The sequence below is a fragment of the Misgurnus anguillicaudatus genome, chromosome 21 (genome assembly GCF_027580225.2).
Source record: "Misgurnus anguillicaudatus chromosome 21, ASM2758022v2, whole genome shotgun sequence".
NCBI classification, from domain to species: Eukaryota; Metazoa; Chordata; class Actinopteri; order Cypriniformes; family Cobitidae; genus Misgurnus; species Misgurnus anguillicaudatus.
The window spans coordinates 45,240,680-45,263,665 of NC_073357.2; the positions used below are offsets into that span (position 1 = coordinate 45,240,680).

General features: G+C 36.5%; 1 protein-coding gene across 4 annotated transcripts in view; it reads left to right on the forward strand.

Moving 5' to 3' along the window:
- The window catches only part of b4galnt4b (beta-1,4-N-acetyl-galactosaminyl transferase 4b), an 86,046-nt gene that overhangs the window by 24,518 nt on the left and 38,542 nt on the right, over positions 1 to 22,986 (forward strand). For all 4 annotated transcript variants that reach the window (XR_012360024.1, XM_073859226.1, XM_073859227.1 and 1 more), the window contains 4 exons: positions 3,590 to 3,702; positions 10,572 to 10,670; positions 18,876 to 18,965; positions 20,945 to 21,041. Coding sequence is in view for 3 of the 4 variants with exons in the window: in XM_073859226.1 (XP_073715327.1) it covers positions 3,590 to 3,702; positions 10,572 to 10,670; positions 18,876 to 18,965; positions 20,945 to 21,041 (399 nt within the window). In the remaining variant the exon portion in view is untranslated. The remainder of the gene's footprint in view (positions 1 to 3,589; positions 3,703 to 10,571; positions 10,671 to 18,875; positions 18,966 to 20,944; positions 21,042 to 22,986) is intronic.

Consider the following 22,986-nt stretch of genomic DNA (forward strand, 5'->3'; position numbering starts at 1 on the left):
CAAAATACAGACTGTGTTTATAGGTGTACAACATGTAAAAGAAATGAAAGCAAACACCTTGAACATCTGTTGACTTTGCTTACATGATGGATGGTACTTCTCCAAGTTATTTTGGCAAAAATGCAGTGTAACCAAAATCAAAGTTATTTAGAGTAGAAGTGGGTTAGTCATAGTCGGACTATATTGGGTCTATAATTCGTCATCATTTCACTGTCTCAGTTTTTGTTTGCTGGGTAACTAAAGTTAAATAGTGCGACACAAAAATATTTAGTAGTGCATAAGCTGTAACTAAGTGTCCTTTTACAGCTGTAACTTACAGTACGTACTGCTGGTGCAACTGGCCCCAGGTTTCTAAGTATAGGTAACTATAAGTTCGATTTTGCAGTCTTGCATCTGCTTAACAATCTAACTTTATTTTTTTCAGTGTCCTATGGCTTCATTAGCTTGGATTTCACACCTGCATTTTCAGCTGCGATGGTCATGGTGCTGAACTTAGGGCATCAGGCGTTAGTAGATAATTCGCATCTGAGGACCATCAGTTCTGCTTATTTGCGACCTTGAACTAATTTGCGGTCATTATTAGCTTTTGCGCCTGTGTTATCTAATTTGCACCTTTTTAGTAAATAACCTGGAGTTATTACCCAAAAATGTAAATGGTTTTGTCTATTATAACCAGCTGTCTCTGACTCATTTACTGGAAAGTGGTTTGTCATTTATGTGTCTTAACCTGTGCTGTTCTTGCTACAGTATAGTACAGTAGATGTCTTCAGGTTTAAAATGATTTTTAACCCTGTGTCCGTCTCCCCCCACACTTCCTTTTATGTCTCTCCATTTCATCTCTTTCTGAAGTGTGTTTGGAAAACGGGAACAGGTTCTTTTAGTCAACACTCTTAAAGAGATTCAAGCATCAGTTCTGGTTCTCCCCAGGTGTAGTTTGTCTTGATTAAACTCACTTTTTGAATGCAAAGACTGTTCTTGAGGATTCAAAGACATCAGACAGATGACGGTATGTAAAAGATCTGTGATCATTCAGACGTGACCTTATTTTCTGTAATAAAATTTCTGCTGCGTTGCTTTGAGGAATCAATTATATTTATGTCCTTTACTTCTTAAAAATGCACAGCAATATATGCAAGATTTAATATACTGCTGCCACCGACTAAAGATATAGAGAGCCTTGATCATTTTTGAGAGATGTTGAATATTTTTAATAGTAAGACCTAGATTCATACAAAATTATTTTATAATGTTGTATAGAGAGCACAGTGTTTAAAGTTACCCCAGCAACTAGCGTTATAAGTTCTGTGCCAACACTGTGCAATGAAATGAGAGACAGAAAAATGTCAAATCTCTGGCAATGCGTGCAAACTTCGTAATGTCTTTAATGAGAAACATTCAAGTTGATGTTCTTCCATCTTCCTAATGGCTTTGCAGCAGCGACACTGACATTGAAAATCTTGCAGCCTTCCAGTCCTTAACTTGTGAAAACTCTCATTAGACACTGAAATGTTTCTTCAATATGAGAAATTAGGAAACGGGAGAAATTTATCTGTCTTCCATCTGCCACCCTGTAATCTTGTTAGTACCAGATGCTTTGGGATAGGCAGTCTGCTCTTTGGATGATAAAATGGCATCCAATTCCTCAATTTTCCAATGGTTTATCTCTTTTTGCTCTCAGGAGTCTGGATGCTCAAAGGTTTAATATTCGGCCTTTTACGTCATGCTCATGCTTCTCTCTTTCTCTTCTTTCTCATTATTTTTTTTAAAGGTGCAGTTTGTAAATGTTAGCGGCATCTAGTGGTGAGGTTGCGAATTGCAACCAATGGCGTAGTCCACTGCTCACCCCTTGCTTTTGAAACACATAGAGGAACTACGGGAACTGCCACCAGACAAACATGTCATCGTCGGAGACAACCAAAAATTGTCCGTTAAGGGCTTCTGTAGAAAAATGGCGGCACAAAATGGCGACCTCCATGTAAGGGGACCCTTTTTGTATGTAGATAAAAAGGTCTCGTTCTAAGGTAATAAACACATAACGGTTCATTATGAAAGGTATTTGTACACCCCTGATAATATAGTTTTGTATATTATTTTGCATTTCTGTCAAGAGATCCTTCTAAAAATTACACACTGCACCTTTAAGTTTTTTAATTTAATTTTCACTAAATTCTTAATCTTAAAAATTCACATTTGGTATATTCAGATTTATTGCTTATATTTTAAGCCCTTATTTTTAGTCATTTTAAAGTCATTAATTAATACAACCAAGCCCTAATAGTTAATTTAATTATAATTGTAATATAATTTGATCAAAGCATAAAGGAACTTATAGGGGCATTAAAATTATAAATATTATTGATGTTTTGTTGTAAATAGTCATTTTGTGATTATTGTTCTTTTTTGTAATTAAAGACAAATTTGATCACAAAACTTTTAGTCATAAACTATTAAAGGATAGTTCACCAAAATATGAAAATTCTGTAATCTTTTACTCACTTTCATGTTGTTACAAACCTCTACAAATGTCTTTTTTATACTTTTTTATTGTGACATTATTCATATTAATCATACAATTAACATAACAAAATTGACACAATATATTTTTTTCTTCCTTTTTCCCTTCTTCCCCTTCCTTACCACACAGTGAGTGAGGAACAAAGGGACAAACAATGACAAAAAAAGCAAGAGCAAACAAAACGCAAGCAAACAAAACGCAAGCAAACAAAACGCAAGCAAACAAAACGCAAGCAAACAAAACCCAAGCAAACAAAATCCCATACATGCCTACATACAATCCAAGTTTCCATGTAGTTACATCATATATCACTAAGATTACATCCATACTTCATCTAATTACACAGGTCCCAATCCATGCTTGGTTTTAATATTCAACATTTGGTTAACATACCATCTCATCTTAAATAAACAAATTTTGCCTCTCATTTTATGTGTAATCATTTCATTTTCATATAAGATTTCTACAGCCCCTCAATCCATTTATCCAACCTGGGAGGGTCAACTTTTTTCCAACCTCGAGTTGCTTGTTTAATGGCGGTATTTCTCAGCACCCAGAAGATATAATAATACTCTTTGTTTAAACCCTCTGGCTGTATACAAATTTCTTTGTTCTGATGAAAGGAAGATATTTTGAATAATGTTTGAAACTAAACTGATCATGAGCCTCATTCACTTCCATCATAGGAAAAAAGAAGTTTCAAGGTATAGTCCTCCAGTGTGGCTTCTGTTTACTTGTGTGTGTCTGTTTTAAATGTCATACAGGCTGACAGTATTGATAGCTAAGATCCCACAGTGTGTGACATGGCTTATAGCTAGCATCATGTTTATACAGTCTGACAACTAACAATCGTAAAGCTTTATTGAATCTGACTGTGTGCTCACGGTTTTTACCAAAATAACAGGTTCCCAAAAAGTTAAATTCCTTCTGCATTGCATTAGCAGCACATGAAGTACCTTTGCTTCAATGCACTTGATAACATTTATTTTTTTATTTTTTTATTTTAATACATAATATGCTCACAAAGCAGGCCACCATAATGTGCATTATTTTTCACTTTGTTTTCTTCCACAGATATGGAGAGGCAGGCAGACGGGATGGGCTCCAGTCATAAGAAACATCCTCCATCGTCTCTCATCCCCTCTGAGCTGAAGGATGCTGCTGACAGTCGAGAGGAGAGTTGGGGGGTGAGTGAGTCATGGTTAATATTACAATCCAAACTTTAAAAAGTATACAGCTAAATGTTAGTTATGTGCTGTTCTGAGGCTTATGCAAACATATGATTTTCATTATATGCTTTTTTGTACTGTTATTGTTCTGCAATCTACCCAGCCCAGACAGTGAATATCTTTAAAAAAATCTCTAATTGAAGGTTTTATGCTACTGAAATGTATTGCAATCAGGAATAGTTTAATTTCTCTTGCTCGCTCGCTCGCTAGCTCTCTCTCTCACACACACACACACACACACACACAAACACACACACACACACACCACACACTCTCTTAGAAGTGTTCAGACAGTGGACCTGAAGTAATACAGAAAAACAGAAAATCGAAATAGTCACAGAAATTCTTTCCATAGTGGTTGAGGTTGGCCGAGGGGGTTCGATGTGATTTAGGAGCTGTATGAGCTGTATCTGTTTTGGCACTAAGGCTTTTATGAGCCTTATAGGAAAAGTGCTTAAACCCCACTTTGGCATAAGAAGCGACGAATACTTTTTCTCTAGTGAAGCATCCATGATCACTTCGTACAAATCATACTCCACTGACACTACTGCGATCCTGCAGGATAATTATCCTTTAGGGGGCGTGTATACCAAGGCCCTTACTCCTGCTGCCAGCATATGTTTTCAAAGGAAATTTGGCTTTTCAAAAACGCCAGCAACTGGCAGGCTGTTTTTTTCTATGCCCAGCACTCAGCACCCCGAGTTGAACACTTAGCTTGTCAATGTCACTTTTCACTCAGCCATCCAATCACAGTGGAGGAACAGAACAAAAGTAACATAACCAAAGTGCTTAGCTGGAAAAAACAAACTGGCAAGCGCCCACAGTCGATGTCCACCTGGTGTTTTTAATCACATTCAAATGCTTTGGTGTTCATCCCCTTTAGTTCACACCGCATTGAGTTAAACACAACTTTTCAGAATGCCACAAGTGCACCGCAGGTCATGTGACAAGAACCAACCAACGGTCGCATTTTCCGCACGGTTTTAGACGCAAAATGTGAACTGCCCCTTATGCTACCTGCATAAGATACCTGCATAAACTTGCCATGTTCAAAGATTAGAAAGAGAATGGCATCAAAATCGTAAGCATATCAGCAGCAGTTACACGTACCAATTTTAATCTTATGGTAATTCTAAAATGTAATTTAATGACATTGATATTACAATGAATAACGAATGCGCTCATCTGCCACCATTTAGCCTCAGAAGAACATGTTGCCTACATGTGACAGCTACTGTCAGAACAGAGTTCAATGCTAATTTTAGGAGGAGCAGTGTGTTTTAAAGATGCGTATTTCTACTGTAGAGGTGTCTGTGTGGACCCTGTAGTCCTTTATGATCCTTTGTCTTTCTATAGCAAGATTAATCCAACCCCTCACTATGTACAGTTCTGCCTTTGGCCGTAAAGAAAGGCTTGCCTTTAAATTTTGAAGTATTTTTAAATCTCATTTGTTTGGTAGAATTCGACTTTGGTTCATTTGCTTATCGTGTACATTGTCCCATTTGCAACCTCGTAAAAAATGTTGTTTCCGTCTCGCTCCGAAGGAAGGTTTTTGCACATTTGTTAAAGTCAACCTCAGCACACCACAGGAAGACCTGATTTCTGCAAACCGGCAAACCTTCTTTCTCCGGGTTCGGGAGGTATAATGTGTTGGAGTTTGATCTAGCCTGGTTTAGTGGAACCTTTGTTGACAAGCTTATAGAAATCCCACTTTGAAAAGCTCCCAAAGCAGAACTGAGCACACTGGCATAATGAAAAAAGATGAATGTTACATTTAGGAGTTTGTTAAAGACCTGGGGTGGACTTGGGGAATGAGGCTGATGTCTCAACAACATCTCTTTTGTACAAAAACAAATAAAAGTTCAATTGTACATTTTGTCTTGTTATATATATATATGTATATATTTATAACTTATAAATTCAAGTTGAACTTGCTAAACTTAATTTGATAAGTTTAAATAATGTATGTTGACTTATTAATCAAATCATTTTTGTGTTGATGTTTAAAGCAAATACATCACATTATGTTACTCCATTTGATAATTTTTGTTTGGCATTTCCTGTAAAATTTCAGGCATTTTTACAGTGTATATATAAAAATAGATATATGTTAGATCAAATTTCTCTTGTAGGAGCTTGTAGGTTATCTTTCAGGTAAGATTTAAAGACAGCTCTCATACTGCGAGATTTTGCAGCGCTCAGCTCAGCTCAATTCTAGTTTAATGCATTTATAAGTGTGTTATAACTCCAGTACTGGGAAACTGACATTTTTAAGCTGTTTGTTTGGGGCCAAAAGGATAAGTTTGTGTGAGGAGGTACACAGAGGTGAGCCCCTGCTATGTAATGCATTCAAAATGTATTCATCATTTACATATTTACATATACATATGTCCCTTGAAAAACAATATGTAAAGTTGTTTTCCTGTTTGTGTTAAAACAGTTCTGAGAACATAACAGCAAAACTTTATTATTTTGGGAACAGTGAAAATGTTTATAGTTAAGTTATATGTAGCGCAGTTAGTGAAAATGACTTAAAGGTTGCATCTGTTGTTTATACTGGCACATTGTTCACCACTAAATGAACTTCATGGAAAGGTTATCAGCTTGTAACAAACTGTATTGAACAGCACATCAATATGGGTTCTATTAAAATGCAAATCATTTAAGGTTGAGAAATGTTCTTCATCGCGGTTATTACACTTTTTTTCACACTTGCTCGTTTATTGGTGATCTGTGCTCTGGGGATAGATCAATGCATTGGCATGCAGAATGGGGTGAGAACGGGCTGCATCAGAGTTTAAATGGAAGATGGAATAACATAAAAGGTGAGATCAAAACAGACTCCCTGTACGCCACCATCATGACTGCAGGCAAAGCAGTCATGCCTGTATATTTATAGACCTGCATTTTAAAACCCTTATGTTACTTTACACTGAGGATTTATCACAGTTTTTGGCCAATTTCACAGGGCAGAACATATAAGCATTATAAAATTGTATGTAATTGTAAAATGATTTGACCTGTTGTTAGATTAAAACTTTTTTTAAACAACCAATTATGAAATTGTTATTCAATTACATATTCAAGTCCTATTATGATAGTTCAGTTGACGGTCTACTGATCCAAATTTACATTACTATAAACTTTTAAATAAAGCTGTAATTTAATAATAGAGCTGTAATATTGCAAAAAAGTTTGATTTTTCAGCTAAAGTATTTTACTTGTTAACAGGGCCGGATTGGAACTTATTTTCAGCTCTGGAGTTTCATGCCTTAGACGGGTCCACTTTAGATCACGACTATATTAAAATAATATCCTTAAATCCTCAGTAGTAGGGGAGAACCAGGGCAAAAGTAACGTGGGACAAAAGTAACAAAGCAATTTTCTCTGAGCCCTGATAACATTTGCATCCCAGACTATGACAGCATCTTTATGGAAGGAAATCTGTGCCGTTGGATTTTGAATTCTAATTCTCAGCACTGAATTTTTTTACATCGAATATTTAACATTGAATTTTATTTTGCATCTAAATCAGACTTTGAATTTTAAAAGCCATCGAATTTCTAGCACTGCTTTTTTGCCTATGACATTTTTTCAATGTTTTTAAAATATTCAGTGTAAAAAAAAATCAATGTCTCAAAAGATTCAGTGTAAAAAAATTCAATGTCTAAAAAAAATTCAGTGTAAAAAAATTCAATGTCTCAAAAGATTCAGTGTAAAAAAAATCAATGTCTCAAATTCAGTGCAAAATAATTCAACGTCTCAAAAAATTCAGTGTAAAAATATTCAGAGTCAACATCCGGGGAAGCAAGAAAAAGCAATCGATCCCTGTATCAAATCATTCAACATCCAGCGAATCATTTACGCTCCAATTACGCTCTTGCAATAGACGATAATGATGATTCATTGTTACATCTATGACTTAGATAAAAAAATACTTTTAGATGTCGTTCGTATTAAGTCGTGCTTAAGTTTATTATATAGTCTAGACGTGCGGCAAGCGCGCTATAGATGCATCTGAAACAAAACTCATGTTCAAGAATTCTTCCAGCAAGTGATCGGGAATCTGAAAAAAATCAACATGAGCATAAAGCCAACCATAAAGCGTTGGTGACATCTCCCACCCGCAAATAACGCGAGTGGGGCTGGCAGCCTAGGGACAGTAATCTTCAACCCGGTGGCATGACAACACCTCCTAGCCAAAAAAAAAAAAACAGACCGGCCCATCGGGAATTTTTCCAGTCCTTCCTATGGCCAATCCGGGCCTGCTATTTTTAGTGCAAAGAACTAACTTCTTAAAGGGGACATATCACGAAAATCTTACTTTTTCCATGTTTCAGTGCTATATTTGGGTCCCCAGTGCTTCTATCAACCCCAAAACTTAGTTTTGGTAAACCATTTTCTGCAAGCATGTGAAAAATAGGTCATTGAAATTGGGCTCCCCTTGTGATGTCAAAAGGGGATAACACCGCCCCTTAATCTGCACTATCCAATGACGGCACGACCATTTAGTGCAGATATCAACTCATTTGCATTTAAAGGGATACACCCCAAAGCAGTCAATTTTAACATGCTATTATAAAATTATCTATATGGTAGTTTGGCTAGAACTTCACATGCGTACTCTGGGGACAACAACAATTTATTTTATATCGAAAAAAAGTCTTGTGAAATGTCTCCTCTTAGTTACATATACCAAAATGCGTTTCATAATAAGATTTTTTTAGTTACATAAAATATGTAATGTTAGGAATGAGCAACATTTTCATAATGTTACAGTATATTTGCTCAGTTGTTCTGAGTCTCTGCAATGTTGTTTGTCACAAGTAGAACAAAGTTTACCCACAGGACCTTAGAAAAGGGCATACAAAAAGTTTTCCAATTAAATGCTCAAAGCATTCGGTCTTTCAGATTCAATCCCTTTAGTCTCAATTCTCAAGTCAAGTTCTCCTGATACTGTAGACTCTACAGTGACTGTTTGACTTTAAAACATGCTCTTCTACTAATAAGCTATCTAATGTAGCATCGTCGTTAACTTAAGATCCAGCAGCCAATGCTCGGTCCACTAGTTATTTTTTTAATGAGCAGAGAACGTAGGTGGCGACTTCAAGTGATGTCACTGCCAGGAAGCATTGATGATTGAGAGTGCAAACCTCAAGTGCAACTGCTGCAGCCAGATTTATCAACCTACAGTTAATACGCCTCATCTTCTCTCACCCTTTCTGACTTGCTAATGTAAATAAGGAGAATTAATTAACCTTGCTGACAGTCCTAGGATCTGCTTCCAGGGGTTGTTGGAAGCCATCTGGTTATCTTCACTGTCTTGTCAGAGCATGGTGAGAAGATGCAAAGCTCATTTATTTATGAGATCTGCCCTCATTCTCACACTGGGGTCAGACCTACCAAACACTAGACAGCAGTGGGAAAACAGCGGGCCTGTCGAACAGCAGGAAGGCTATACACTCGGACACCTTCAGCTGAGATAGATAAAGCCTTCCTTCTGGGCTGCAAGTCAGGGTTGCATAATTGAATTGGAATAGATGAGCTTTGAGGCTTGTCTTTATTATTTCTCTAGCTATGAGAGTGACTTTATTATTAAGTCTACAGTAATCTGTCTTGGATATAAAGTACTGCTAGGATTTTACAGGTTTCTGTTATGATGTTTGATGTCTGTTTTAAAGGACAAGTTTGATATTTTACACTTAAAGCCCTGTTTTCAGATTGTTTATGATGAAATAGAACGGTTTTGACTGAAATTTCGACACATGATGTTGGCCCGAGAATTTTCGGGTGTTTATTGTATCACCTTCCACCTCTACAATGGCTGTATAGGTGCACAGGAACAATCCTTCCTAAAATGCATTAAACTTTCGTTTACAAAGACGTGAAACTCACCGAGTGGTCAGGGGTGTTCACTGATATGCTTGCACAAAAATCGCTGCAAAAGATGCTTTCCAACAGGTGTTTTGGCATTCGTTGTAAACTTGTGGACCTATTTCTCCAAACGCCTCACACCCGTATATTCTTCTGTTGAGAGCTTGAATAATAGACACTCCAGCCCAGTTGGTGACGATAATCCGCCTTTGCCAATTGCATATAATACAAACAACGTTCCCGGCGCAGAGTAATACCGTACCTCACAGCACATCTAATACAAGTCAATGAAGTTGGACAAAAACTACGATAAAACCTGTTGGAAAGCATCTTTTGCAATGATTTTTGTGTGAGCATATCAGTGAACACCCCTGACCACTCGGTGAGTTTCACGTCTTTGTAAACAAAAGTTTAATGCATTTTAGGAAGGATTGTTCCTGTGCCACCTATACAGCCATTATAGAGGTGGGAGGTGATACAATAAACACCCAAAAATTCTCGGGCCAGCATCATATGTCCAAATTTCAGTCAAAACCGTTCTATTTCATCATAAACATTCTGAAAACAGGGCTTTAAGTGTAAAATACCGAACTTGTCCTTTAAAGGTTTTTAAGTTAAAAACTAAATGTCGTTCAAATTATGGATGGATTTTGGGAATATTTTTATTGGTTTTGCTATTTATGCTATTCTCATTCTTCGTTGTCATTTTAACCCAACGGTGTATTCTGTCCATAAATACAACCCAGCATTTTTAATGTGCGTAATGCATAAGGATCTCATTCATAGTATCCATGATTTATTTTTATATGCAATCAATAACCAGTGTCTTTATTCAAGTTTTATTAGAGATTGATTGTATGTTTATAGCGGTACAGTGCACCTGCTTGTGGCCGGATGAAAAAGGCTTCATTTTATATAAGGTCACTGAATACTCTTTGTTCCTGCTGTTATAGGGAGAAGAGCTTGGTGAGTCTGTTCAAGAAAGCCGTGCCATCTCTGAGATGCGCAGACTCCTCAGCCAGAAGTTCCTCAGGTTGCCATGGAAACCGGAGGTAAAATGTTATTTTATTGTGTGTGGATATACGTTTTATTTTCCCATGAGCATGATAATCTGTAGTGGTTTACATCTGTTATTAAAACAACTTGAATCTGGCACCAGAATTGTACTGACAGTGTGCCATTTAGCTGTAAATCTTTTTCTTTCACTTCTAATTCTCAGTCACTCTCATTGTGGGTGATTTCCTTAGGGAGGCGCATCCTCCCATAGCTCAGCGTCCCTTCAGGAATCGTGCTAAAATTATATGAACAGGTGGCCGAAAAGATGAAAAACAACAGGAGCTGTATAGATGCTAAACCTGTTAGTTTTGCAGTCCCACAATGAATTTCCAGACATAAATTAAGAAACCCACATACGCGTGAAAATCAGTCATCAGCACTCTCAACTCACAAGGCCATAATCTTCATATCGTAAGTACAGTATTAAAACCACTATACACTCTCTGAGGACCGGTGTTGGTTTAAAATCTTACCCAGTGACTAAAACTCCAAATATAGCGGCAAAGTTTTTTTTTTATCGTTTTTTTTTTTGGCTTTTTTAAGTCAAAATATTTTCTAGTTATTGTCTGATTTTGTAGTTTGAGTTCATTTTCTTCTACAGTAATTCTGTCAGTGAATGCTGAAGTCAGTGGCATCCTCTGAGCCAAAATATTCAGTAAAACCTGCTTACCCATAATATGCAAATAATAAACAACTTGCTTAGCGTTGGTTGCATCATCATTACATTTCCTATTAATTAGCATAAGTTCTCATTCTGTTGTTTTATTAGATGCTTTATAAACGTTAACAGGTTTAATAGTGAAATAAAAACACATTTGCAGTAACACAATATTGGGCTTATATCATACATTTAGTTTTTAAAGTCTTCTTGTAGTCAATAGTTTTATTATTTAAAACTTGTCTTTAAGCATCATCATAGCATATATCTACCATCATAGCATATATCTAACATATAGTAATTATGTACTATAGTCACGTAATTTTTTATTCTTTTTCGTGATACTGTCACGAATTTCCACGTTTTTTGTGATTGTATCAAGAATTTCTGTTTGTGTCATTGTCACGTATTAGTTACTCAACTGCTTTTTCCTGTTTTTAAACCATTTTCGCTTCGGTTTAGGGTTAGATTTGGTGTTTGCTTTAGGATGTCACCTTAACTCTTTCCACGCCATTGACGAGATAACTCGTCAATTAAGAGAAAACACTTCCCTGCCAATGACGAGAATTTCCAGCTTATAGTAATACCGCTATTATTCACCAGGTGGCGCACTTCCGCAACTTATACGACCCGGAAGTAATGCCTCACGTGAAACAGAAAGAACTCTGTCCCAAACCGCCTACTTCCATACTATATAGTAGGCGAAGTAGTGCTTTTTACATACTATATAGTATGGAAGTAGGCGGTTTGGGACCCAGCTTGTGTCTGTTTTAAAGATCGCTCTGAATCTGATCTCTATCAAAAGTCCTTCACAAAAATGTAATTATCTAAGCTTTTTGCTGAAAATTGGGTGTTTGTGAAGAAACCTACCTGTATTTGAGATGTGATGATAAGAGAACTAATAAAGGTAGGATGAAATGAAGAGTTTGGTTCCAAAACGTGATAAACGCCATTTTTGGAAAAAATGAGTTACTGCCAAATTCAGTATTATATCAGGTCAGTATTTAAAAGTAAATAATTAATTTTATGCAAAATCCAATATCCGCCGTGTTATTCTGGCATCTTTTTTCCCCAAATGCGATAAACGCCACTCCTCTTTTTTTACAGAACGCAATAAATCAATTCCAGAAATTACAGCGGACCATTCACGCAATGTAAACAAACATGGCGGTGCGCTAAAAACACGGAGTCCTAGTTTTCCTCATCTACTTTGTACTTTGTGATCAACAAACAAAACAAAATAATACTTTAATGGCATTGATAAATAGGGGTGTGAACAATAATCGATTCGGCAATGCATCGCAATGTGGGCATGCACGATTCAGCATCGATGCAGCAAAGTGCCATAATCGATTATGTCACTGTTTATTTTCTGGCCTCAAGTGGACAATAGACGGGTAAATAAAAACGCACCCTTTTCCATGGAAAGTGAACATATGGGCACATTTCAGATTCTATGAAGTTAATGGGAAACTAGACAAGATTTACGTTGTGTGTAAAATTCCATCTCTGGCACGGCTCGCAAAATCGCTAGCCCGACGTCTCGGGGCTATTGTGAATTCCTTTCGGGCTACCAAAATGTATCTCCACCCTGCCCGTCGGGCTATCTTGGGGAGGAAACAATATTTTAATGTTAGATTTAGTTAGGTAATTATATGTATTTCGGCATCCTCTTGTCAGTCATTATCCTCACGTAACAAGTGAAACTGTCAGGATATGAAGTGAAAGCATAAATAAACCCATCCTTTCATGTGCACGTCTGATATGCGCGTGACCCTCTGCACGCGCTTCTCCCGGCTTCGCTCTTCACTAGCACCTGCTTGCGCGAACTCAAGTCATTTAATAAAATAACGTCATTTCATTTTTACCTCATAGACTAACATTGTTTTAGCATTTATATTTTCTTTCTTCAGTTAGTAATGTGTGAAGGAAAATATGTTTGAGTGATTTCCGATCGATTTGACACGTCTAGGCTATTGAGAGTATATGATGTTACAAGCTGATAGGTGACTAAACAGCAGTGGTAAGATATGTTTACCTAAAGCGAATATAATGTGTGTTTGTCATTTCGTTTTACCTCAGAGTCTAACATTAGGGGAACATAAAGGGAATTAAATGTTTATTCCTTTTTAATAAATATCTGCTTTAAGTCTTCTATATTGTGTTTAAAGTCAGTGGTTGTTTATATATTTGAAAAAATACCATTTTATCTAAATACAATGTGTGATGTGTTGAGGTATTTAAAAAAAAATAACCTGTGTGTTATAATACATTCATATAATATTTCAGTAACATAATTAAATTATTCTAACGTTAGGGGAACGTTTAAATAACCTAAAAATAACATTAGGGGAATGTTTATTTTCTTAAAAAAAACATTCCTGGCTAACCAAAAACCTTGGAAAATAGGGGAACGTTTTGGGAACCAAATTCTTAGCTGGGGATGGGCAGGAATAGTTAGCTTACATGGAAATCCAGGATTTATCAATATTCTACATTAAACAGTGTATTTTTTATTCGGGCTACTTATATTCATTTCGGGCTACCAAGTAAAGAGTGTCTGCCCGAAGGGCTACCAGGGATTTTAAAATTTTGCGAGCCCTGCTCAGGTATATAATTGTCATTGTCTTAAAGCTGCTCAGCTTCCGTTTTTGGGGATCTTATGAAAACTTTACATTATTTTACTCAAAGTCAACGAAAATCGAGCAGGACCAAAACATTTTACAGCTGATCGCTGTGAAAAATGCTAAGCAATGGCGTCAAGTTTAACCGCTGCAATGACAGTGATCTTAATATGACAAAGTAACTGTTTTGATTAATGACATTAATGTTTATTTTTTAATCAGTGTGTACCTGTGAACTGTTCAACTAAATGAATATATCATGGCAAAGATGAATGCACATTTATACATTGATTGAATTTATAGCATTTTGAAAAAAAAAACTACATGGATTTATTGCATTTTGTGGAAAAAATAATTCGTTTTTATAATAAATCTTTGAAAATCATGTTATGGATTTGATTTTTTTTATGTTGTTATAACCTAAAGATGCTATGGGAATGTTTGTAACAAAAAATAGTGGTTTTCATCTTGTCACTTTCTTGGTATAGAAAACACGTTTTTACCGAAATTTGTCACCTTATTGCGTTTTGGAACCAAACTCTTCAAATGTTTGTTTTTTTAAAGCAGAGGGTCAGTTCTTTCATTTGATATATTGTTTGTTTATATATTTAAAGAAGAACATTTTCTGGAAGGCATTAAACTTCATTAACTTTTTTTTAAAAACGCTGGCAGGGAAAGACTTAAGTATTGGTTTATATACTATTTTTTCAGATTTCCTTTTTTATATTTTTTAAATTTTAAACCATTGTTGCCTGGCGTTAGGATTGGGTTTGGGTAAGGATGTCATTTTATGTAAATCTAACCCTAAACCGAAGTGAAAATGGTAAGAAAATAGGACAAAACAGTTGCCAATACGTGACAATGACATAGAATTTTGGGATACGATCGCAAAAAAGGTAGAAATTCGTGACAGTATCACAAAAAAGAATAAAAAATTACGTGACTATAGGTATGTAATTTCGTGTGACTGGGCTGCATATATAAAAGTTTTGCCTGACACAGTAATTACTTTATTTTTTAAAACGGCTTAATAACTGAAGAGTTTCGTTGCAAAACGAGATAACCACCGTTTTTTTAATTGTTCAGAAATCTCGTTTTTTGGTTGTGCATTTCAATTAATTTCAATGCAACTGCAGTTGGTTTGTTTTGATTTAAACCTTCATAACTTAAAAAATACAGCTAAGTAGCACCATAAAACAAAATAATAACATGATAACATAATAATAAACATGTTTTGACAAAAATGTAAAAAAATAGATTTATCTCGTTTTGCAACGAAACTCTTCAATTGTTCACCCTTGACATATTTAGTATACACGGATCTTGAATATGTGAATTTGTCCTCACCTCTACTCAACTGCACAGCTCGGACCATAGATATGTATAAAGGCTAGATGGCTCAAGGCGGAGTCCCTAACGGCATCACCTGGCGGCCATCTTACGACAGGGCGCTCGCTCACTCGTAGCATTGAGTTTAATGGTGCAGGTACTTTTAAATGACCATAACTTGCTCAATTTTCTACCTATTTTCAAACGGTTTGGATTTCTACAAACGTTATTAACGTGGCTATAATTCTGGATGCTTTAACATGTTTCATGAATTTATTTTTTATTTTTAGTATAGGTATGCAGTGTCATAGGTACATCTTTGACGTTTATAACAAACCAAACCGTTTGAAAATCGGTAAAAAATTAAGCAAGTTATGGTCATTTAAAAGTACCTGCATCATTAAAACTCAATGCTACGAGTGAGCGAGCGCCCTGTCGTAAGATGGCCGCCAAAATCCGGACGCCGCACTCCATTGGCCAGCAGCGCGGACGAGCCATCTAGCCTTTATACATATCCATGGCTCTGACCATATAAATATGCAAATTTGCTGATTTCCTAATTACATGGCAAAGTTTGTAAGCCTTGAGGGCTTCATTCACAAATAAATTTAGTTTGTTTTTATTGTAAATCAAACTAGGAAAATACAATCTTTCTTGATATGATCCCTTTAAGGGACACTCATTTCCAGTTAAACATTTGATTTTTACCATTTTTTAATCCATTCAGCCGATCTCTGGGTCTGGCGGTACCAGTTTTAGCATAGCTTAGCATAATCCATTGAATCTGATTAGACCATTAGCATCGCGCTCAAAAATGACCAAAGAGTTTTGATATTTTTCCTATTTAAAACTTGACTCTTTTGTAGTTACATCGTGTACTAAGACCGATGGAAAATTAAAAGTTTTTTTTAGGCCGATATTGCTAGTAATATACTCTCATTCTGGCGTAATAATCAAGGACTTTGCTGCAGTAACATGGCTGCAGCAGGCGCAATGATATAAAAAAATAGCCCCCTTGTTACTTTCAATAGCAGATGACTATTTTCGGGCACTGCGTAATATCAAAATTAAGCATTACATAGCATCAACAGAGAATCCCACATTGTTTTATATACAATTGCATTCAGTAACGGTACATTGCATTAGATTACTGCTTGTACAGCTGTTTTCTGAATACTGTGAGAGCACCCTGACCCTGGTGTCGATCAATAAACCAGTAGTCCACATCTCCTCTTCCAACCTCATCATTGTAGCACACTAGTAGAGAGGACACTGTGTGATAATGAAAAGACAGGGATCAAAGAGGGCACCTGACCGCATGCTTGCCCTCAAGGCCTCTGCTCTGAGCCCGTGACAGATGAGCTCCTTCTTCCGTTCTAAAGTACCAGGTGTGGCAAACCCCATCAGGAAGTTAGAATATCAAAGGATGTTATTTAGGTCATAACAAACTGCACAAATAGCAAATTGAGCACTGCCACATTCTGTAAGTGTGTGTGTCTCATTGGAAAGTTTCAATTGTTTGTCTGATATGCATCTATGATGATACTCAGCAGATACTGTAAAAGTACTCCCCAGTGCAGAGATAACCCCTGTTTTTCGTATCAGTTGATTTATGTGCTCCCCTTACTGTGTTATTGAATGTCATTATATGGCCAGTAGAAATAACCGGGCTGGGAATATATCATCAGGGTTTGGGACCCTGACAAAGTAGATGCCCTCTATGGCCATATATATATTCACACTCCATGTGCTGCACCGCAGGGAAATGTTCTTTATCAAGCACTGCAGAATGTTGCTCATAATCCAGTGATAAAGGGAAGATGAATGTTATTCATTTTGTTTGATAACAGGTACTCAAAGGAATTTATATTTCAGAGACAAGTCTATTACTGATAAACAACGAGAGCGCTTAGGTTATTTTTTACTGTAGCTCAAGGGGACTATGGTAGCAAATCACATTTTTCATGATTTATTGTGCATTTGTATTATACTCCAGGAATTCATATTAATTCTTGTTCGCTCAAGTGTGAAGAAAAACACTACGGCAGTCATTCCGTGCATGTGAAGATGTAAATAGCGCACTTTGTAATGCCCAGATGTAAATCCACAATGCCACCTGTGAGCACATCACATCCTCTCCCCGTCCAATCTGCTGAACGTTTACCAAGTGGGAATGCACAATGGCATGTCACAGCCCCTGACAGCTGTAACCGTCTCCGAGATGCCTCGGCGTTCGGTGGCGTCCTGTCCTCCTACTCTTAAAGTGGCTGTGAAGCCAATCCCATCGTCCACACCAGCTGCAATTAGAGAAGCTAAATTTAAGTGTGGCTGTGTGGGGAGAGACCCGAAAGACTGACAGAGGGGCGAGAGCAATCTTATGCGAGCTCACCTGCATGATGAGTAATGTCTGTCTCTGTCACCATCACCAGAAATGCAACAGAATGATAGAGTTTGGGAGATTTAAAGTTTGCTTTACTTAATATTTCCTGGAAAATCTCATCTCTGCTGCATTGACTCATATAAATTCTTCATTAAATCATAAGTATAAACTGTTGAAAAAACTATCTACAATTTCCCTATTTATGTTTTATGGATATCCAGTAGGATTTAATCACTCTTTGTACTATACGTGATCCTGTCTGTGAAATCCAGACTTAAACGCAATGATAAGATTAGGAGCATCAAAGTTTGATTTTAGTAAACAGGGACTCTGGGATATGATATTGAAGTGCTTTTATCCAAATAACCATTTGAATTGTGCTACAGGAACTACAGTCCAATGCGTTTACATTTTCTTTTATTGTCCATTGGTCTCTGACCCCTAGGTAAAACTTGTACTTTCTTCAAAAATAGCTTTAATGTAATATGAGTTATACATTTATAGCTCATTTAACAGTTTGCTTTAAACCAACGTTTCGCTCGCTTGCCTTTGGCATATTCACAAATCTAGTTTCTGCCATAGTATATTAATTATCTGACTAGCTTTGGCATATCTAGGGCTGTGCGGAGGCCTGGGGCTACATTCTCACCCCTCAGTGAAGTGTCAGTTCAGCCACCTGTGCTTTTATTAATAGATCTTCCATTTATCGTTTCATGGATTTATTGTTACATTATGAATAGATGACAGAAATACCAATTGAACCTAAAATCACCTTGTCAGCTTTCTGCATCAACACAACGCAAGTACAGTTTATAAATATACAAAAGTAAAAATGTGCAAAAATGTGGAATAGACATAGCATGCAAAGTATGCTGAAGGAGAATGCTTACTGTAGATACATGATAGCATTTTTTTTTTTTTTTTTTTTTGGAGCTCGCCAGTGGCATTCCTGGCATAATGGATAGATAATGACATTATCAGCATTGACAGAACTGAAATGTGTGAACTTGAATGATTACTTTATAACCTTGCTGTTTTCAGACTACTTTAAATATTTGGTTTGCACAAAAAATAAATTGTAATATTTTCATGTTTAAAATTGTTTGTTATTTCAGCACTTTTACTTTATAAAAGATTTCTGCATCACCAGGGAAATGATATCCATATATTGAAAATGATTCTCTTTTTTTGCTCCCTGTATTTCTGTCAGTATAAAGGTCAAGCCAATCTGCATGTGTTTGAGGACTGGTGCGGCTCATCTATCTCTCAGCTCAGGAAGAATCTTCATTTTCCTCTCTATCCACATGTAAGATCCAACCAGACATAAAAAAAGAGTTTAATACCGCAATTAAGAATTTTATTTATTCTTGATATAGAAGTCGGCAAATTTTAACATTAAATCAGTCAATATTTCATGAATGAAACTCAAATTTTGTTGCATTGTTTTAACCCTTTCCCCGCCATTGACGAGTGTTCCTGGTGAGGTTTTATGTCAATCCGTAATACTGTGATTACCCAGTTTATAAAAAACTGACGCAATTTTTTTACTAATTTTAAACTGTGTATGTTTTGATCATCGCTCTGAATCTGGGGCCGGATTCACAAAACATTCTTAAGAAGAAAAATCTTCTTAACTGCCATTTTTATCTTAAATTCAAGCTTAAGAAAAAAATTAAGAATATTTTGTATTCTCAAAAAAGCTTCTTAAGAAAGTTCTTATTTTTATCCTTAAGTATGTTCTTAAGAAAAAACTTAAGAATTCAAATTCTCGAAAAATAAACTGTCGTACATAACATCTTAAAGTTAGGATAACCTTACAGTAGTCTTAAATCTCAAAATGTAAGATGTTTTATAAGTTAATGTGATTGTTTTAAATGTGACATGTTGTATTTTGTAGTCTGAAATGGCAATTTAATCAGTTTACTTCACTAGTTTAAAGAGGAATTCCACACTCATATAATGAAGTTTAATGGCTTACTCCGTAATATGTTATGAAACACAAATAAGTTTTAGTGATAATATTAGCAAACATTTAACTTTCTTTGTAATACATTCATTGTGAAATTACTTAAGAGCTAAAAGTCGCTCTAAGCGGGGGGCGAACCGGTAATCGCTCCGTCATGTGAGTCAAGGTCTCCGAAACCGCAGACACGCTTCACCCTCCGCGTCCGTCTTTTGACGCGTGAGCGCGGGTCGCGGGAGACGAAGCCATGGGCACGGAGAGTGAAACACACACACCCAGAGCGCTCGACTCGCATGACGGACCGATTGGGACATTATGGAATTATATTTATGCACCGCCTTAATACTAGCTGCCCTCGTGTTACAACAGCGAATAACATCCTGTAGTAGTCTTAATGCATCACTGGTTTGTATCTCGTTAATGATCGCAAAGTAGTCAAAAGATTAATGGATAAGTGTATTGTTCATAAGCAGGGTATCTTAATTCATTTCAAAGCTTGTCATTTTATTCTTAAGACACAATTTTTTTAAGAAAAAAATTGAGAACTTCTTAAAAAATGTTTGATAATTGCACTTAAGATAAATTATAAGAAGTGCGTAAGAATGTTCCTAAGAATTTTATTTTTTGTCTTAATGTTTTCGTGAATCCGGTCCCAAAATTCCTTCACAAAAATGCAAATATTAAAAAAAAGAGTTTATAAGCAGAGAAAAAATATAGATATGATGAAAAGTTTTCCCGATTTGTTTGTTTGTTTATTACGGAGCCCCTAAGGTGACATAGGAGTAAAAAAATCTAAAGTTTAGTTTTATTTGCTCACATGAAACTTTCATGTGCTCATGCAAAATCTTCATGTGCAGAATTATTTTTAAAGTTTAGTTTCGCATGCGCACGCCAAAGCATGCGCAAATTAAACTTTATTTAATTTTTGCTCCATGTCCCCTTAGGGGCTCCGTAGTTTGTCTGTTTATTGTTTGTTTGAAAGCGGGGGTCTGTTCTTTTATTTTATATATTTGTATGTTTATATATTTTTAGAAGAACATTTTTCTGGAATGCATTTTGTGAAAAATAAAAAAATGCTGGCTGGCAACTTTTCAAAAAAAAGGCTGCCGGCGAATGAGTAAAGGATGCAATTAGCAGGCAGTATGTTCAGTAAAAAGGTCTAAGTGAAACATCTGTTTTTCACCTCCGCATTATAGCTTGTACTGAATCCGTTTATTTATTTTCCCTGGAAATTATTTTGAGGTGTGATTCTGTGAATTAGTGCTAGTGCTTTAGGATTAAAAATAGATTCAGCAATGGTTTTATGTATTTTTTCCCCACATACCAGGACTACAGTGAAGAAAATTGCAGTGGCTCCCAAGTGGAAGAACTACGGCCTTAGAATCTTTGGATTTATTCATCCTTATAAAGACGGTTGGTGTACTTTATCAAAAGTGTCAAAATTGTAAACACAGGGCTTGCTTAAGAGTGTGCCCAATATTTTGGAGTGTATTACAGATAAAAAAATTACTCCGATTACAGTTTAGATGTTCCACATTATTCCTGTTTTCAGACAGCTTTATGGGCCAGAAATGTATACCATTCCATATTACTGTAACATCAAGGTTAACGTGCATTGACATTCAAGTTGACTAACCGTTTGTCACAGCTAGAAAAAGTAATGTCTCCCCTGTTGACTTGGAGAGAACAGTCAACACATCATGCTTTGCGCTTCAAATAAATAGGGTTTTTTGCTCTAAAACATTGAATTTATTCTGTCAGATCATATTTACAGCTGAGTTTTGCATCATTATATTGATTCTACTTTGTTTGGGATCACAAGCAAATAGTTTGATATGCTGTAGCGTTTATGATACAACTTGGAATTTATTGGTCCCTTAGGGACTTGAAATCCATCCAGATTTTTAGAGAACAGCATCTATAACTCCAGATCATTAAATTGTTTCACCTTAAGCCTATTTCACTGTTGATTGCTTTGTTTTATTGATATGCAGTGTTTTCCCCAAACATCCACTGTATATTTTTAAACAATTTTGTCATCTGTCCATACGCATTGTTTTAGACAAGCTTTTTAGAAATGGTCTATTTAGATAAAGGGAAGATGTTGAGTCACGAACACATTCATTCAATAAAATGTTGAAATAAGATTTTGATCATGTTGTCACATGTTTGCAGCTATTCGAGCAAAATTCCAATTTAAAGTGGTTTCTACATTTTTATGCTATACTGTAAGTTCACAGGCATACAGTAAATACAAAAAAGGGGCAGTTTACACAACAATTTCATCCGTGAAGGGGAATGTTTTTATGCGGTTTGGCTATTCATTTACACAATGATGGCCTTTTGTGCAAGTTTTTGATAACAGCGCCTTGTCATCACTGTGTAAACTACATAACTGTGAATCGGTAATAACGTCGAGCACATGAATATTCAGTCTATAGGAACATGTGCTAGTATAACCAAATCAACAATTGGCCGCCTACAGGACTGTTTGTGCTGCCCAAGATACTGAGTTTATAACGTTTCTCCAACAAAGTTAGCAAAGTTTTGGCACTTTATACACTCTCAGAAAGGTACAAAAGGGGTTCCTTTTTAGCACTGGGATATGGTACCTTTTAAAAAGGTCCTAATATGTACCATTTAGATAAAAGTGTACCTTTTGTACCTGTATGTCTGAGAGTGTAGTCCAGGGTCATTTGTAGTTGTAAACCTTCATCACCATCCACCGAAACAAAACTGCATGATGCTTTTGCCCACTTGATTGTTTATATTTATCGCTTTGTAGAAGAATGCGTATGTGTGCAAGCATAAGGTGTTTCTTTATAGGTAACATGGACATCTGCTGGCCTGGCACATGTAATACAGCAGATTTACGCTGGATTTCCACCGACTGCGGAACGGCTGCGTATCCGCTGCGGAACGGCGGCAGAGTCAATCGGTTTCCACTCAAGTCAGGAGCCGTTTCTCAATGTCAAGGAAGGATCTTCGGAAGCCAGAATTTCGAGGATGCTACGTCATCGATGTCCATCGAAAGACTGTTCCAATGTCGAGGATCCACGAAATTTCAGCCAAGGACTGAGTCCTTCGTTCGAGAAATATCCCATATACAGGAAAGGATACGTATGTGTATCCTTTGCGCTCTTCACGCGCTGAAATCATCCACAATCCTATGCGCGCAGCACCGAAAGCACACCTTTCATTGACGCAATGACGTGCACTTGCTAGCCTATTCCATTTAACGTGTTCTCCGGATGCTTAAGAGGAGCCTCGCCTAGCCTCTGAAGGAAGTGACTTGTAAGGACTAGTCCTGCCAAGGAAGTATCCTTGACATTGAGAAACAGCTAATGTGTGTATTTCC